The sequence below is a fragment of the Microcaecilia unicolor genome, chromosome 3 (assembly GCF_901765095.1).
Source record: "Microcaecilia unicolor chromosome 3, aMicUni1.1, whole genome shotgun sequence".
NCBI classification, from domain to species: domain Eukaryota; kingdom Metazoa; phylum Chordata; class Amphibia; order Gymnophiona; family Siphonopidae; genus Microcaecilia; species Microcaecilia unicolor.
The window spans coordinates 190,323,446-190,342,044 of record NC_044033.1 but is presented as its reverse complement, the minus strand read 5'-3'; the positions used below and the strand labels follow the sequence as shown (position 1 = coordinate 190,342,044).

At 43.7% G+C, this 18,599-nt stretch overlaps 1 protein-coding gene across 1 annotated transcript in view; it reads right to left on the bottom strand.

Moving 5' to 3' along the window:
- The window catches only part of ADCY6 (adenylate cyclase 6), a 209,560-nt gene that overhangs the window by 71,099 nt on the left and 119,862 nt on the right, over positions 1-18,599 (bottom strand). Inside the window, exons 5-10 of the mRNA XM_030196836.1 lie at positions 18,471-18,592; positions 17,497-17,608; positions 15,856-15,983; positions 6,774-6,932; positions 6,397-6,538; positions 6,162-6,290 (exon numbers count right to left, since the gene is read on the bottom strand). Coding sequence (XP_030052696.1) covers positions 6,162-6,290; positions 6,397-6,538; positions 6,774-6,932; positions 15,856-15,983; positions 17,497-17,608; positions 18,471-18,592 — 792 coding nt within the window. The remainder of the gene's footprint in view (positions 1-6,161; positions 6,291-6,396; positions 6,539-6,773; positions 6,933-15,855; positions 15,984-17,496; positions 17,609-18,470; positions 18,593-18,599) is intronic.

Below are 18,599 nucleotides of genomic sequence, written 5' to 3'. Positions count from 1 at the left end.
CTCTTTTTGTGGCCCGTAAAAAGAACAAAAAGTCGATCCAAGTGGCAAGACACTCAGACCTGCTCAAATAGCACTGAAGTGCCCTCCGCACATCCAGTTGATGGAGAGCTTCACCAGCCTCCTGCGTGTTGAACATGGAAAGGGAAACAGTCTGGTTGACATGAAATGGAGAGATCACCTTGGGGAAAAAAGGAAGGAACCAGGCACAACACTACCCTCGCCTCGAAAAACAGCAGAAATGGCTCTCAACACGGCAAAGCCTGGAGCTCTGAAATGAGCTGCACTGAAGTAATGGCCACCAAGAAAGTGACCTCGAGGGAAAGATCCTTCAACGAGACCAATTTGAGGGGCTTGAAGGGGGAACACAGCAAGGTGGATGACACCAAGTTGAGATCCCAGAGACGAACTACCAGCCGAATTGAAGGCTGTCATGCTGGGGTTGCTTTGGGATACTATAGTGATGATGCATAGCTCGATAGCTACCTTAACTTCTGTGGTTCTGACAGAACAAGGCACTTCTAAAACTGTTATGGAAAATGCGAAAGGTGCTTAAGTGAGACTGGCAAAAGTAAAAAAAAACAGGTTGTTGACTTGCAGAGGATCCAATTAGTTGTTATAAAAGATAAAACGCTTACCGATAGACATTAGGAGATTTTGGAAAATTCTTTTTGATATTTAAATTTGTTTTTTTTAACTTTCCAAAACACCCTATATTATCACCTGCAGAAGTTGTTTAAAAATATATGGAAGAGGTAATACATATTCCAAAGGAAGCGTTACCCCCTTTAGCTAAAGTTTATTTCATTTCCTCTAAAACTTTGCCTCAGAAGAAAAGGGACGGTTCCGTGGGTGTGGCTAATTTATCAAGATAAAACTAACAGGATTTTTGAAAAGTTCCGATTCTCAAGCAGTCAGCCATGCTACTCTTATTGCCATTTTTGTATTTCCTCAAGATCATGTTTTGAGACTGTTCTTCAAGTTTAAGTGATAACTTTATGGGACATAGGGTCTGGGTTTTCCCAGATCTTACTAAATCAACTCAAGAGAGAAGGAAGAAGTCCATGGGGGGCACTTTTCAGTTTCGATACCTATGTAAATGTGAGATTGTGTTAGCAACTACTAGATACGTATTTTTTGATCCAGACCATTTGAGGTTTTTGGCAGAAGCTAAATAATTATAAGAATTTGTTAAATAGATATATTTTCTCTGGGTGGAAGCTAATAACCCATATTTGGAAGATATGTAGTTTATTTCGACTTCGCCTCTCATCTTTACTTCAGTACCTTTTTCTTTAATTACCCTCTGTTACTTCAAGGACGCTAATTCTTCAATCTTGGATCTCCCCAAAATTTAAACCAGTCAAAATACACCTGGATATTCAATGCTGGTCACTGGAAATGGCCCAGCATTGAATATCCAGGCTCAGTGCCAATTGCACTGAATATCGGGCGCACAATTACTGATCCCTGTGAAAAACTATGAGGAAATAACTGTCAGTGTAAACAATTGTATTGTATTGCATTATTTTTACTCCGCTTTTAACTAATTAATGCAAAGCAGTTTACAATCTCAAGAAAATTTCCAGATAGAAGGAATTTACAGCAAAATTACCCACTACATTCCTATATTCAGAAAATCTTCAGCCTTAGATAAATCTAAGTATGTTGGTTTAAGAATAGATGTTTTGAGGGTCTTATGAAAGGACAGATACAATGTTATTAAATGAAGTTCTATAAGAATATTTTTCCATATCTCAGCACCCTGAAAAACAAATAAACTATTAGCCACTAAGTTGAAACTGAACAAAATTGAAGTGCTTTGGTCTAGGGTACTTTCTTTTACCTTACTATTTCTAAACTCTGATGCTTGCATCTAAACATTCATGCTTGCTTGCTTTTCCTTCTATTAGAGGATTCTGATTTAAGTGAGTTCTTGATTCATCTTTCTTGTTCCAAGTGACTAAGCTTTGGAACAGTTTTCCTTTGCATATAAGACAAATTTCTCCATACTTGAGTTTGCCATGCTTTGAAATCTTTTTATTTTGCAGAGCACCATGCTAATGTTAAATAAGTACTATTCTTTGTATTTGAATTTTGGCGTAATTTTTTTTAAGAACTGTGTGTTACTTAGAACTTGCTTCTACAAAAATGAACATGCAGGCAATCTTTATGCACTGAAGATCTCCTCTCAAATTATGTCATTTGTTTCTATTATAAAGACTTGAGTAGAGAAATGTGGTAGCCGTGTTAGTCCACTTTTAAAGGTAATCAATAAAAATAAAACATGAAAAGAAAATAAGATGATACCTTTTTATTGGACATAACTTTACATTTTTTGATTAGCTTTCGAAGGTAGCCCTTCTTCGTCAGATCGGAAATAAGCAAATGTTGGTAGATGACAGTATATATAAGTGAAACATCAAAGCATTTCAGTGACAGGATGAGGGTGGGTTAGGTGAGGGGCAGGGAGATATGCATGCAGATAAGAGGGTGACAAAGCAGTACAATTTTATGGTTTATAATGGGCTAGAAAACCCAGATCTTTGTTGTCCTGTCTGGTGGGTGGCAAAATATTGAATCATTCTGACTTCAAAGGTCTTACATTCCTGTATTGTTTTAAAGTTCCCTTTTAGGATACTTACCATAAAATCACTGGTACAGTGTTCTGGTTTTGTAAAGTGTTGTCCCACAGAGGTGACATCCTGGTTGGTACTAGCATTTTTCATATGGTGTCTATGTAAATTAAATGTAACAAAGATTTGGGTTTTCTAGCCCATAATCAAGCATAAAATTGTACTGCTTTGTCACCCTCTTATCTCCATGCATATCTCCCTGCCCCTCATCCACCTGACTTCTCCCTGTCTCTCACCTAACCCACCCTCATCCTGTTAGACTGTCAATGGAATGCTTTGATGTTTCACTTATATATATTGCCATCTATAAACATTTGCTTATTTCTGATCTGACGAAGAAGGGTTACCTTCGAAAGCTAATAAGTTATGCCCAATAAAAAAGGTATCATCTTATTTTCTTTTCCATGTTTTATTTCTATTGATTACCTATTATAAAGACTGAATGTATCTCCGATGCAGGCAGTCCAGCTGCCGAAACAACTTGAGCAATGACTGAAGCACGTATGTGGTAGGATAATATATAACACCTCATCAAGAAAAACTGCTTCTTGAAATAAATTCTTGATTTGTTAGCCACTACTTGGTTCCTCTGGCTGCTCCTTTTGGACATTTGCACCTTCTAATGTCTTACTCAATCAAGAAAGCAGTAAGCATAGCATTCTTTAGACTTCGCGCCTTTTGTCTCTCTGCACCCTACACCTGGAATAAACTTCCTGAGCCCCTACGTCTTGCCCCATCCTTGGCCACCTTTAAATCTAGACTGAAAGCCCACCTCTTTAACATTGCTTTTGACTCGTAACCACTTGTAACCACTCGCCTCCACCTACCCTCCTCTCTTCCTTCCCGTTCACATTAATTGATTTGATTTGCTTACTTTATTTATTTTTTGTCTATTAGATTGTAAGCTCTTTGAGCAGGGACTGTCTTTCTTCTATGTTTGTGCAGCGCTGCGTATGCTTTGTAGCGCTATAGAAATGCTAAATAGTAGTAGTAGTAGTAATTTTCTTTTCTTCTGATTTCTGTTCAGTTCTGCAAGTAATGGCTTTATATTACCCTGATTACTGCAACTCATTGTTCTTAGGTTTACCAGCTTCTTATTTACAGTCATTGCAGAGTCGGGTGGCAGAGTTTTCCACTACTTACAGGGTGTGGAATTAGGGAGCATATGACGCATTCAAGTCTCTTCATTGATGGTCTACTGCACAGCAAGCTAAATTTAAAGTATGCCTGCTGATTTTTAAACTGCTACAAATTCCCAAAGTAACTCCAGAATTTGTGGAAATTATTAGCTTAGTATCAACTAGTATATGCACCATGTTCTAAGGACACACATCAACTGTTGATTCTATCAGCAAAAGCAGCCAAGTTAATATATCTATGTGGGCTAGGGTATTCTCTCTAGCAGGCCCATGATAATGGAATTTATTGCCTGAAGCCATATGTGCTAAGAATAACTTGTTACAATGTTAAATAAAATATGCCCCCAATTGCTTTCAATTAAGCTTTTACTGATTAATTAGTATTTTATTAATTTTAGTACAGTAGAGTTTCAATTATCAGACGTAAATGGGACCAGCCCATTGTTGGATAAGTGAAAAGTCGGATAATATGGAAAACAATGTTTACTTTAAAAATGTTTACTAATATAACCCTGTAGGTTAGGATATGTTTTTAAATAAAAATACTTGGTTAACAGGATCGGGTTTGGGTGTTCTGGGTCAGGAGGAAGGACCAACAATGACATTGCTGTAGCTGCAAGTAGCAGGAAGGTCCAGTGGTCTGAGTCACAGTTGAGGGTTGCCGCAAGTGCTGAAATACCGCAATAAATCAGCCCATCTTTGTTCAGGCCCAACTCCTGACCTCCTTAGTGCATGCATATGGAAACTGCACATGCACAACAGAAACCCTGAGCAGCCCAACACAGTCTGCCCCTCATACTCCCAAGACATACGCTCAGTCAACCTGGACTCCTCAGGAACTATGTCAATGCGGCCCAATGCTGCCCAGTCACCGCAGTACTCCAGCACCTGCAGCAACCCTCAACCGTGAGCCTCTTCAGCCCTGATCCTGCCCGGGCTCAAACCACTGGATCTTCCTAATACCATGGCGACTTTCAGCCATGGCAATGTCACTGCCGGTCCTGCCTCCTGACTCAGATCTGATCCTGTTGACCAGGTGTTTTTTTTATTTAAAAAACATATTCTAACCTACAGGGTTACACTAACACTAATCAACAACGAAAAAAAAAAATTGTAGAGCAGGCAACCTGAGCACAAGTACAGAGCAGTGATGTCACGGGGCGTCTGTCGGATATGCCAGCTGGTAGGATAATAGAGACTGTACTGTACTTTTTTCTTCCTGTAAAATATGTGATCAATTTATGCTTTACGGGCTGTTTTACTAAAGCTTGGTAAGTGCTAATGAAATTTGTGCACACTAAATGCTGCACATCCTATTTTATGCCTATAAGCCACGTGGCACTTAGATCACGCTAAGGTCCACAAGTGCACGCTAAGCTTTAGTAAAATGGCCCCTTAATGATTAGTTGTATTTTATTTCAGATATTTTTGTGTGTCTTCATTAATATCATTTATGCTTTACGGTTTGCGATTTATTAAATTTATTATACCGCTTGACTATCAGAGCCAGTGGCGTAGCCAGACAGCCAGTTTTGGGTGGGCCTAAGCCCAAAGTGAATTTTCTCTGCTCCGCCCTCCCTCCACCACTATACCCACCATTTCTCCCTCCTCTCCACCCCTATGCCTACCATTTCTCCCCCTCCCCACCTATCTCCTCTGTATGCAGCATGTGTCCCTCTCCTCCACCTTATACACAGCCAAGCCTTCTTCCTTCCTCACCCCTCCACCCCTTTGCTGCATCTCCCTCACCCACCAACCAAGCCTCATCTTTCCATCTTCTCTCCCCCCTGTGCAGCATCTTTCTTTCCATCTTCCCTTCCCCCTGTGCAGCTGCTGTGTCCCCCCCCCCGTCTTCCCTCCCCCATGCGTCATCTTTTCCCCCCCCCCCCCCTGCAGCTGCAGCATCTCACCCTCCTTGCAGGCCTGCCCAGCAGCAAAGTTCCTGACGGCGATTCCAGTCGCAGCGATTCCCACACGCTGCCTGCCGGCTACCGCTCAACAATCTCCTCGCGCTACTAAGCGCTAACCCGGAAGTCTCTCCTGCAGAGGAGAGACTTCCGGGTTAGCGCTTAGTAGCGCAAGGAGATCGAGCGGCAGCCGGCACTGGCAGGCAGCGTGTGGGAATTGCTGCGACTGGAATCACCGTCAGGAACTTTGCTGCTGGGCGGGCCTGACTCGAAATTAGGTGGGCCCAGACCCACCCGGGCCCGCCCGTGGCTACGCCCCTGATCAGAGCATAGTGGTTTTCAAAACAAATATATGAAAGTAGTCTTTCGGTCAAGGCACAATTAAGCTCTAAATTCAGTTGCTAGAGAAAGTGGTCAAAACCAGTTGTATAGCTGAAGAGGGAGGCCACCTGACCCCATAAACTGGTAAGAACTTTACTCACCATCTGCCTGAATGCCTTGGAATCCTTGGTGCGGGAAAAGGAACGCTCTGGCACCCAGCGTGGCATCAGGCCCTCATTGGAGTTGGCACGAGCTCGCTGTAGTCTGGCTATCATTGCCTTCTCTTCTTTCTGGAATAAGAAGCAGACATTAGTCTGCTTTTGTAGGCAGCCACAGAAACAAGATTCAGACCTGAAGGATGGAATCCAAGCTCCTCTCACCCAAGGAAGGACTTACGCGTTTCTGAGTACAACCCACAATCAGGAAGGTCTCAATGTTGTTCTCCTTGAGGTAGGCATTTCTATCCCCACCATGGCCCGGCTCCACCTCATAATCTCCATTCAAGTACTGTAGGGTGGCCCTGGTGATATGTATCCTCCTGCCAAAAGCATATCACAGCACACAGTAAGTTTTGGCAGATAACGACCAACTACCCCATCCAACAGAAAAGCCTATATCACTGACACACACAAAACACATACAAACACTCTGATATCACACTCATAGCCTGTAAAACACTCAATATGCCACTCATTCTGTCTTCAACACACACGTGTGTCAACACAACCCAACTCATCCTCTCCTCGGGCCTGGAAATTGTCTCTCAAACTCACCCAGCTTTGCCGCCAGCCTCCATGTGATTGGCCAGGGTGACATCATTGGACCAGACATCAAACTGCCACTTGCGCAGCCCCAGGACACCGCAGTGCACACGCCCGCTGTGGATTCCTACTCGCATGTTCACGTTAACCCCAGTCACTTCTCGCACAAGGCTGCGGGTAGAGGGGAAGGGAATTGAGGGACAGAGAGCAAGTCTGATATCACCAAGTTCTTTTGAAGTCTGGGGGAAAGGCACTCAGCTCTGCACATAACCTGTCCTTTAACATGGAGACAGTGCTCAACCAGTGGTTCTTTATAAAATTTTAGTAAGGTTCCTTCACACCACAAAACTGAGAACACAATAGAACACAGGCTACCGCTTACAGTTTAGAGATAACACAAATCAAGCCTCTAGTGCAGGGGTTTTCAACTAAGCCTCAGGAGCAGCTTTTAAATTAGAATGGAGGGGAAAGCAGACAGTCGCATGGTTCGGAGTGAGGTATCCTTATAATAAAGCATTTAGGGAATCCCAATAGAGAGGTTTCAACAAAAGTGAAAGAAAGTCAGAAGCATTTAAGGGTAGAATAGAGCAAAGGTTGTAAATTATCTTTGTAGACGCAAAGGAAAAACACACTTTGAAGTGTCTGTATACAAATGCTAGAAGCCTAAAAAATAAGACAGGAGTTAGAGTATATATTACTACAAGAAGAGGTAGATATAATAGGTATTTCAGATACCTGATGGAAGGAGGACAATCAATGGGACACTGTTATCAGGATATAAATTATATCGCAATGAAAGAATGGATCAAATTGGAGGGGGGATTGCATTGTATGTTAAAGAGGGAATTGAGTCAAACAATGCAAAAATTCTGCATAAGTTAGACAGCAATGTGGAATCCTTAAGGATAGAAATTCCATTTGTAAAGGCTATGGGGCTATACTATTGTCTAACAAAAATAAAAAACAAAAAATAAAAATAAAAAATATATATTAAAAACGTCAAAATTAATCATAAAATATGTATTTAAAAAATAAATCCATCAAGATCAAAAATTACATAAAAAAGACGACACTTTGGATGTAAAAATGAAGAATCAACTTTATTAGCCAAACGGTAGCAGGGAGAAAGGGACTCGACACAGCTGTTTCGGCTGTACTGGCCTGCGTCAGGAGTCTATACAAATCAAAAAACACTATGATTGACAGGTGTAATTTTTATTGTCGATGTGCTGGATAATCCTAAAGAGAGATATTCACATAATCCTGTGTATGTACACTGGAATTGAATGTAAAAATTTTAGGTTTATTATTTATACAATATCCCTAGCACATGGTTTTTCGTAGAAGTTAAATTATTACTGATCTTTATTAGGTTTATTTCATCACTGTGGTTGGTTTTACGTCAATTTGACTTTTATCTCACGTTTGAGATATCGCTTGCAATAGTACAATTTTTTAATATATATTTATATTGTCTCTTTACGTGACCATACGTTATTGTTTGTTTTACACTGTTTATGTTTTTTGATTTGTATAGACTCCTGACGCAGGCCAGTACGGCCGAAACACAGCTGTGTCGAGTCCCTTTCTCCCTCCTACCTTTTGGCTAATAAAGTTGATTCTTCATTTTTACATCCAAAGTGTCGTCTTTTTTATGTAATTTTTGATCTTGATGGATTTATTTTTTAAATACATATTTTATGATTAATTTTGACGTTTTTAATATATATTTTTTATTTTTATTTTTTGTTTTTGTTAGTCATCTTCGCTGTTTTGTTTCTTGTTGATTTCCTTACGAAGACTGGTTTCTTCTGTTTTTTTGTGCTATACTACTGTCTGCCAGGCCAAAACAATCAGACAGATGAAGATATGTTAACAGAAATTAGAAAAGCTAACAAGACTGGCAACAGTATAATAATGGGTGATTTTAATTACCATGATATTAACTGGTTAAATGCCACATCAGGGAGTGCTAGGAAAGTAAAATTCCTAGACGTAATAAATGATTCTTGGAGGAACTGGTCCAGGAACTGACAAGAAGGGGAGCTATTATAGATCTAGTCCTTAGTGGAATGCAGTACAAGAAGTAATGGTGTTGGGACCACTGCAAAATAGTGATCATAGCGTGATCAAATTTGACTTAATAAGTGAAGTGCAATCACTAAGGCACCCTACAATATCAGCATTTCATTTTCAAAAGGATAATTATGATAAAATTAGGAAAACAGTTAAAAAAAAAGGTTGCAAAGGCTAGGACTTCAAATCAGGAGTGGGCTTTGTTTAAATATACCATTTTTGAAGCCCCTATTTTGACAGATCTTCACTGGTTAACTAATCAGAAATGTATCCAGTTTAAAATTCTTAGTTTGGTTCATAAATCCTTGTATGGATTAAATTCTGAGGGAGTCGGGGGATTATTGGTGATATCATCTCAGGGTCGTAAACTTTGTTTCTCCAGGACTTTATGCTTGGGATATCCTTCAATTAAAAATGTATGTTATAAGTCTATTCATGAAAGTTTATTTCAGTTCAAGGAGCAAGACTCTGGAAATCATTACCTATGGACATTAAACAACTATTACACATTTTCACTTCCCTTAGCATTAATTAATTTTCTAGATGACCGGTTCCAATGTTTGTTTTTTTTTTTTTTAAGTGAAGCAAGATATGTATCTGGTAAAATAACTGTTTGTTTCTACTAATTTGTAATTCTCTCTTCATATGAAGAGTTTCTCTTGAATATGAAAACTGCCGCAAAGTTCTTTGTGAACCAATGAGCGGTGTATTAGACATAGATAGTATAGTAGTAAAATAAGACAAAGAATATTATAATGTGTCTGTATCACTCCATGGTGCGATCACACCTTGAGCACTGTGTGCAATTCTGGTCACAGTATCTTAAAGACACAGCAGAATTAGAAAAGGTTCAAAGAAGGGCAACCAAAATGATTAAGGCGATGGAACTCCTCTCATACGAGGAAAGGCTTAAAAGGCTAAGACTCTTCAGCTTGGAAAAGAGATGGCTGAGGGGGAATATGACAGAGGTCTACAAAACACTTAGTGGTGTAGAATGGGTAAACATAAATCAATTTTTTGCTCTTTCAAAAAGTACAAATACTAGGGGATATTCAAGGAAGTCACGTGGTACTACTTTTAAAACGAACAGGAGGAAATATTTTCTCACTCAACGAATAGTTAAGCTCTGGAATTCATTGCCAGAGGATCGGGTATCAGCAGTTAATATATCTACGTTTGAACAAGTTCTTGGAGATAGACATGGTGAAAGCCACTGCTTGTCCCTGGAATCAGTAGCATGAATGTTACTACTATCTGGGATTCTGTCAGGTACTTGTGACCTGAATTGTCCACTGTTGGAAGCAGGTACTGGGCTAGATGGACCATTGGTCTGACCTAGTACGGCTATTCTTATGTTCTTATGATACAACCAGCCAGTCAGGTTTTAGGATACCCACAATGAATATGTATGACATAGATGTGCATACACCAGAGGCAGTGCATGCAAATTGAATCTTATGCACATTCATTATAGGTATCCTGAAAACCAGACTGGTATGGTGTTTACCAAGGACTGGGGTGAGAACCCCTGCTCTACAGTTAAAACTAACAAAGATATGGTACCGTTCTGCAGAGGGACATAAAATCTGAGTAGACGTACCAGTCTGTCATTACTAACAAGTGTGGAGAAATTAGATCTTACTTGCTAATTTGCTTTCCTTTAGACCCTCCGGAATGGTCCAGGGATTGACTGATGGGTTATGCACCTCCTCCAGCAGGTGGAGATTGAGAACTCTGAATCTAGAGAGCCCATAAAAGCCCTAACCACGTAGCCCTAGACTCAGTATACTAGTAAAAAAGCAGGAAAAGAGGAAATAAAGCCAAGAATACCCTTCTGTGCCACTGAGCATCCAAGAAGCCATCCCATGATAAGCACAATGGGGAAAGCAAGACTGGAACACCTCTGTGTCGGTCCGTTAGAATTTTTTTTTTTTTTTTTTAATAGAATACCGCAAAGAACAAAGCAGCTCCAACCACCAACTCGAACTAGAAAAAAAACAAAATGAACATACCTACAAATTTTCCAACAGTATTTAGCAAGAAAGGGTGGGGCCTGGACCGGTCCGGAGGGACTAAAGGAAAGCAAATTAGAAGGTAAGATCTAATTTCTCCTTCCTTATCATCCCTCCGTACCGATCCAGGGATTGACTGATGGGAAGTAACAAAGCAGTGCTCTTAAGGAAAGGACCCCAGCAAGCCAGAGGAGAGAACACTAGCTCCAAAAATTGCCTCCTGATGACACTGCACATCCAACCTGTAATGCTTCGAAAAGGAATGCAAGAAAGACCATGTCGCCGCTTTACAAATGTCCAAAGGAGGAACCAAGGAGCGTTCCGCCCAAGAGGCCGCCTGCCCTCTAGTAAAGTGAGCCTTGATTCCCGTCGGAACTTGTTTTCCCGATAACAGGTAAGCAGACCCTACCATCTCTTTCAGCCATCAAGACAAGGTTGGTTTAGACGCCGCTAAGCCCTTACGGGGTCCTCCAACGAGAAGAAAGAGACAATCCAACCGTCTGAACTCCTGAATAGTCTTGAGATAGTGTTTCAAAGCTCTCCCGACATCCAGAGTCCGGAAAACCAGTAGGACGATAGATTGAGACACATGAAAACGGGACACGACCTTAGGAAGGAAAGAAGGAACCGGACGCAGCACTACCCGTTCCCTCGAGAATTCCAAAAATGGAGACCCACAGGAAAGAGCCTGCAATTCTGAGACACGCCAGGCCAATGTAATGGCCACTAAAAAGAAAGCCTTAAGCGTCAAGTCCTTCAGAGAGCATGCAGATAAGGGCTCAAAAGGAGCTCTAGTAAGAACCGATAGGACCATATTAAGATCCCAAATGGGAAAAATGGATCGAAAAGGCGGACGCAGAAGGTTTACTCCCTTCATAAACCGGACCACATCCGGAAGCCTAGCTAAGGACTTGCCTCGAATGTGGCCCTGAAAGCAGGACAAAGCTGCAAACTGAACCTTAAGAGAAGCGCAAACTAAACCATTATCAAAACCATGTTGTAAAAATTCCAGTAACTGCGGGAGAGAAGACCTTAATGGAGAAATGTTCCAATCCGCACACCACGCCTCAAAGATTCGCCAAATCCTGATGTAATTCAGAGAAATTGACTGACAACTCGACCGAAGCATGGTGGAAATGACCTTTGGTGAGTAGCCCCTCTTTGTTAACCGTGCCCTTTCAAGAGCCAGGCCGTAAGACAAAACCAAGCCGGGTCTGGATGACAGATTGGACCCTGAAAAAGGCCGGGATCTACCAGAAGATGGAGGGGAGGAGCAACTAGAAGATGCATGAGATTCGCATACCATGGCCTGCGAAGCCAATCCGGAGCCACCAGAATCACCGGGCCTCTGTGTTCCTCGATTCGCTGAATGATGCGACCCAGCAGCGGCCACGGCGGAAACGCATAAAGAGACCCGTCAGCCAGAGACCACCAGTCCTGCGCAAATTGACCCAGGCAGTGAGCACCCCAGCCCGTCAGGCTGGCATCTGTCGTTATCAGTGTCACTGAGGCGGATCCAGCGGCATGCCCTTGGTCAAGTTGAAAGATCTTAGCCACCAAAACAGGCTGGTGCGTTCCCGCATCCGTAAAGGTAATCTCTTCTGTAAAGAGTCTGTCTGAGGAGACCATCGAGACAGCAGAGAGAGCTGCAGACATCTCATGTGCGCCCTGGCCCACGGCACGGCTTCTATCGCCGTTGCCATGGACCCCAACACCTGCAGATAGTCTCGGGCGCAGGGAGCGAGTCTGCGCAATAAAGCCTGAATCTGCGACTGCAGCTTGTGTATTCTGGTGTGAGGAAGGAAAACCCGACCCTCGGCCGTGTTGAACAACACTCCCAAGTACTCGAGGGTCTGAGAGGGTACCAGATGGCTCTTGGCTGAGTTGACCACCCATCCTAGAGACTGCAGGAATTGAAACTCTCATTGTGGGACCTGTACGCTCTCTTGGAAAGACTTTGCCCGAATTAACCAGTCATCCAGATAAGGGTGAACTAAAATTCCTTCATTTCTGAGAGCCGCCGCTACGACTACCATGACTTTGGTGAATGTATGTGGCGCCGTGGCCAGACCGAATGGAAGCGCTCGAAATTGATAGTGGTGGCCTAGAGTGGCAAACCGAAGGAATCGCTGATGTGCCTGACAAAGTGGAATGTGCAAGTAAGCCTCTGTCAAATCTAGAGCAGTTAAGAACTCTCCTGTACGCACTGCCACAATAACCGAGTGAAGAGTTTCCATCCGAAAACTGGGGATTTTGAGTGTGCGATTTACCGGCTTGAGATCCAAAACAGGACGAAAGGAACCCTCCTTCTTTGGGACCACAAAGTAAATGGAATAGCGTCCCTTCCCGATTGTTCCTGAGGGACCAGCAAATGGCCTGGAGCAGAAGTAACCTGCGTAGAGTGTCCCTTACCGTACCCACTTTGATACGAGAGTGGCAGGGAGACTCTAGAAAAGCGTCTGAGAGAGGTCTAGCGAATTATAAGGCGTACCTGTCTCGAATAACCTCCAAGATCCACTGATCTGAGTAATCTAGGCCCACCTCTGATAAAACTGAGCTAGTCGAGCACCCACTGGAATCAGAGGAGGGTCTCCAAAACCTTCATTGGGCTGGATGGGCTGGAGATTGAAAGGACGAAGTGGTGTCTCTACCCCCTCTTCGAGACCCTCAAAAAACTGGTTTCTTTGAAAATAATGAGACCGTTGTGGATGCACACCTCTGCCTGAATGAAACCTGTGGAAATCTCGGCCCCGACCATGACCCATAGGAAAGGATCGTGGAGGGCCCCTAGGGTGATCCTCCGGTAGGTGAGGAATCTTGGTATCCCCCAGGCTACGGAGCAGCTTGTCCAACTCTTCTCTGAATAATAGGGCACCTCTGAAAGGAAACTTACTTAACTTAACTTAGACGCTGCATCTGCGGACCAACCCCGCAACCAAAGAGAATGGCAAGCCGCAACTCCTAGGGCCATTGATTTTGAAGAAGCCCTCAGTAAATCATACAGAGCATCCACCAGAAAAGCCGAGCCCATCTCAATCTTAGCTACTTTGGCGTCTACCGTATTCAGATCCATCTGAAGACCTCTCTAGAACTTTCTCTGTCCACCGGAAACAGGCTCTAGCCACCAATGAGCCACATATAGCTGTTTGCATGGCCAGAGAAGAAACATCAAAACTACTCTTTAAGAGGGCTTCAACCCTGCAGTCTTGACTGTCGCGAAGAGCTGTACCTCCATCCACAGGGACTGTATTGCGCTTTGTGACCGCTGACACTACCGCATCCACTACCGGTACTTTGAGCAGCAATTTGCCCTCATTTGGAACTGGATACAGTCGAACCATAGACCTGGCCAGCCTAAAGGAAGAGTCCAGAGCGTCCTATTGAGCCTGGATAATATCTCTAATGTCTTGATGCATAGGAAAGGTCTTACCCGGACGCCTAATGCCTTCAATCAGCATATCAACTTTACGCGACTCCATAGTCACGGGCTGTTCCTCCTCAAAAGGCAACGTGTTAGCTACCAAGGAAATAAGCACCTGCAGATCGTCTTTGTGGAAGATACGGACCACCGAAGGATCTTCACCTGGAAAAGAAGGCTCTGTCGCTGCTTCTGAATCTTCTGGATCCTCAAACTGAGGGTCCTCCAGCATGTCTATATCCCCCACAGAAGGGATGTCCAGGTCCTGCTCAAAATCCTGACCATCCTCTACTCTCCAGGACTCTCTCGGCTTTTTAGCAGAAACTTCCTGCCTAGAACCCCCTTCCACAGAAGTGGCATATGAGGAACCTGCTTGTTTCAAAAGAAAAGCCTGATACATCTGTAATACAAATTTTGGAGGGAATCCTCCTTCCTGCACCCCCCCTGGAGCAGGAATTACCGCCTCCGACTGCGCTTGCGAAGCAGCCACAGTTCTGTCCTCCGTGCAGGATGGAGCAGACAAAATGACCGCCATTCCTGCCCCACCCAGGGTGAGCCCCGTTTCAGACCTCCTCGAAGGAAGCGCTGCTTCTGGTCTCAGAGCAGCAAGCACTGGGGCCGGCGGAGCCGCAGGAGGCACCCTCGCAGCTGATCCCGCCGTAAGCAAAGGAGCCACCGCCCCCGACTCCTCGATCGCCGTACAAAATTTGCACGAGCCGGAGGCTCCAACCCCCCCGGTGCTCGCAGACTAGACAAAGGCACATTTTCTCGCTCATGGCCAGTCCTGCTGGTCCTAGATCTCCGCCAAGACTCCACCTCCACCCAACCAGGAAAAGCAGGGAGAGAGCGAGAGCGACCAAATATTAACTCCTTTCCAAGGAGCTCGGAGATGCTGTGCCGTTCATGATTTTTTTTTTTAACTGCTGCCTTCTCCCTGGGCTGAACTGCTCTCCTGCCGGAGAGAATGAGCCCTCCCCAGCCCACAGCACGAGGCGCTGACTGGGGGAAGTAGGAGGAAAGTCGAGGGAGGGACCCGGTGCCTCCGGGTGTAGCACCTCAGGGCTGACTAGAGTATGCACTGCACTCAGTTCCACCAAGCCAAATTACTCTGGGCACAGAAGGGAAAGCAGAAGAAAAAATTCTGTGCTATTCTAACTGAGCCAAAAAGAGGAAAAAACAATTCCTTGAAGAGACTAAGGGCTATTACCTCCTTCCACCTGCTGGAGACTGAGAATACTGACTCTAGGGCTACGTGGCTAGGGCTTTTATGGGTTCCCTAGATTCAGAGTTCTCAGTCTCCACCTGTTGGAGGAGGTGCATAACCCATCAGGCAATCCCTGGACCGGTCCGGAGGGACGCTAAGGAACAGTATATTAGAGAGAAAATGAGGAAACAGGTACTGCCTGCATACACAAGGTATTGATACAGGCTGGAATGTGAAGCTGAGTAGCCATAGTGCCAAGGGAGGAGGACAGAGATAAAACATTCATTTGGCTACAGCCCAGGGTTAAGAAACAGAGTTCAATACAGGTAAAGTACAGTAGAGTCAGGCATGGGCAGAATTCAGAAAAGGTTTGCTTCTACTTACGAGATGGCTTCAATCATGTCTACGCCCATCTCCACACAGCAGTGGGCGTGGTCTGCTCGCGCCTCTGGCAGTCCTGATACACAGTAGTAACAATCCCCTAGGATTTTGATCCGTAAACAGTGATTTTCCTAGAAACACAGAAGAAAAATTAAAATGGATGACAAACTCCTCCACAAATGCTTTAAAATTTTCCACATAATGCCATACAGCTGTGCCATGGACACCTGGCCCTACCACTAGGTGGACTAGGTTTGACTAGGGTGGCACAATTTTGAGGGTGGAGTCAGAGCAGCAATTATCAGTGGCCCTAAAGCAGAAGTTCAGAGGGGGCAGTTCTAGAGCGCACACATGTGAACAGGGCCCTGTGCTGGCTGCTCTGATTCTTCTTTAATGCTAGAGAAAGGGAGTGATAATGGAGGCACAGCTACCGTAAGCAGTGACAGGGGTAAGGCTCTGCAGAGGAACAGGGTTCTTAGATCAGTGTAGGATTTTAGAATGATGGTTCCAAAGTTAAACAGATTTAGGAGGGAAAGAACACGAGATAGAGCCTTTTATTGGCTGGCCCCTCATTTATGGAATGAACTACCAAAAAATCTGAGAGATGAAGTTAATCTGAAAAAAAAATGTAATTCCTGATATGAATTTTTCTTTTTTTTGTGAACTGCTGTGAATCCTAACAATAAGAACATTTACAAAAACAGAATAGACTAATACAGGTCCCAAATTTAACATTCATATAAATGTCTTTAGCATCTTCCTAAACAACAAATATGAAGATTGTAATCTCATATTCAAAGATAACAGATATCAAAGTTGAGCCCCCTGAAAAGTAAATGATCTCTCAGTAATTGTTTTCGCCAAGTGTTTGAGATATGTGATGAAGATGATATGAGGATTTACTGAAGATGCTGCAACTTACGAAATATAATTCTCCTGTGAATGGGTATTCTTGAGTGTATGAGAAGTCTTTTCTATATAAAAATGGCGTTCTTTTCTTTTTTATTATAATATTTATTTATTATTATTTTTTTTTTTAGTATATTGTTAACCGCCTAGATCTGGTAAAGTGTGGCGATATATACATTTTTTAATAAACAAACATAATAAGAGGGGAAATGCTGGAAATCTGAGACAGACAAGGAAGGGGATCTGGGGGCTCTAAGGACACCTTTTATTGTTCTGGGGGGGGGGGGGGGGGACGTGGGCGCGTGGGCAGAGCTCTCTCATCCCTTCCCCCAGGCAGCAGATTGCTCTAATATGCTTCAGGCGATGGGGGATGGAGGGCAGCACAGCTGAATGTATGTCCACGGTGTCAGATACCCATAAGCCAGCCCAGTATTCACTATGCATGCACAGTTGTTCACATGATGCTTCCTATGCTGGTGGTTCTAAATCCAGTCTTCGGGACCAACAAAGCCATTCAGGTTTTCGAGACAGCCACAATGAACATGCTTGATATAGCTTTGCTGGGTTCACCAGGACTGGGGTGAGAACCACTGAGATATATACACTCACACACTACTGGTCTGTCTCACAAAGACAAAGAATGGGCCACTTTGGTACATTTTCCTCACAAACCATCTGTTCACATACTCCTGTACTTGGTTTATTTATCTCATAGACACACTGAAGTGCACTCACAGCTGCCAGCTTGTCAAAGCGTGCAAAGAGCTCATTGAGCGTCATCACCAGTTCTTGAGCCGTGCACTGGGATGCCAGGCTAGTGAAGCCCTCAATATCTGCAAACAGGATGCTGTTGGAAGGAGGAAAAGAAAAGTCATCAAGGAAATGGGAGAAAGAAGGGGGCCCTCCAGACTGTTGTCCCAAGACAAAGCCTCACTTGGGCCACTCAACCAAGAGTAAAGAGCAGAACAAGAGAGTGGTGTGGAAAGGACTATAAGCCCCAACACCTCACACCCACCGAGCCATGAAGAAACCCAGGCTTAGATCTGGGCTGTATGGTTTGTGGAGGGGGGCAGGGGAGGAGGAATAAGGAATGGTTAGAGCTGCTTGATGGAGGATACAAATGCACCCTTTGGGAACCATATACTCTACTTTTTACTACCCTAGGGCACTAACATCAGCTGTGGCCGTGTATGTGTGCATATTTTTTTTTCTTTAAATAACCAGGCTGCTGCATCCTTCTCCTTTGATCACAGTTTAAATATAATTGTGTCCCCAAGTGTTGTCAGGTGGCAGGAAATTAACCCCTCTCCCCCATATTGTACAGGTCAGTCTCAGCCAGCCAAACGGCCCAGAAGAAACCATCCTCAGCTCACAAAGCAGACCTTACATTTGGATCTTAGCCAAAGAGAAGCTGAGAAGTGGCATGAACACTACACCCACTCAAAGATACTCTGGTCAGCATCCACCTGTGCCCCCGCAAACAGACTAGCTGTTCTGCTGCCTGGCATTTGACTACAGGAGGCTCTGGTCAATTATTTTTCTCTCCCCCCCTCCCTTCCCAATACATGGTCTGTCTCTCATCACTTCCCTTCTCCTACACATGTACATGGAAGCCTGCCCTCTTACCACTACCTCCCAGCTCACATACAGCCTGAGAACTCACCATTCCCTTCCCTCACATAGCCTGCCCCCTCATCCCTCTTCCGCACCTGACATTGTCATGTTTCTGAATGTAGATTTTATGGAACATCATGTCCTCCTTCTTTGTGTTGATATCTTCCTTCATCTCCATGGCAACATGCCGGGGCAACACAGACAGCAGGAGACGCTCCTACAGG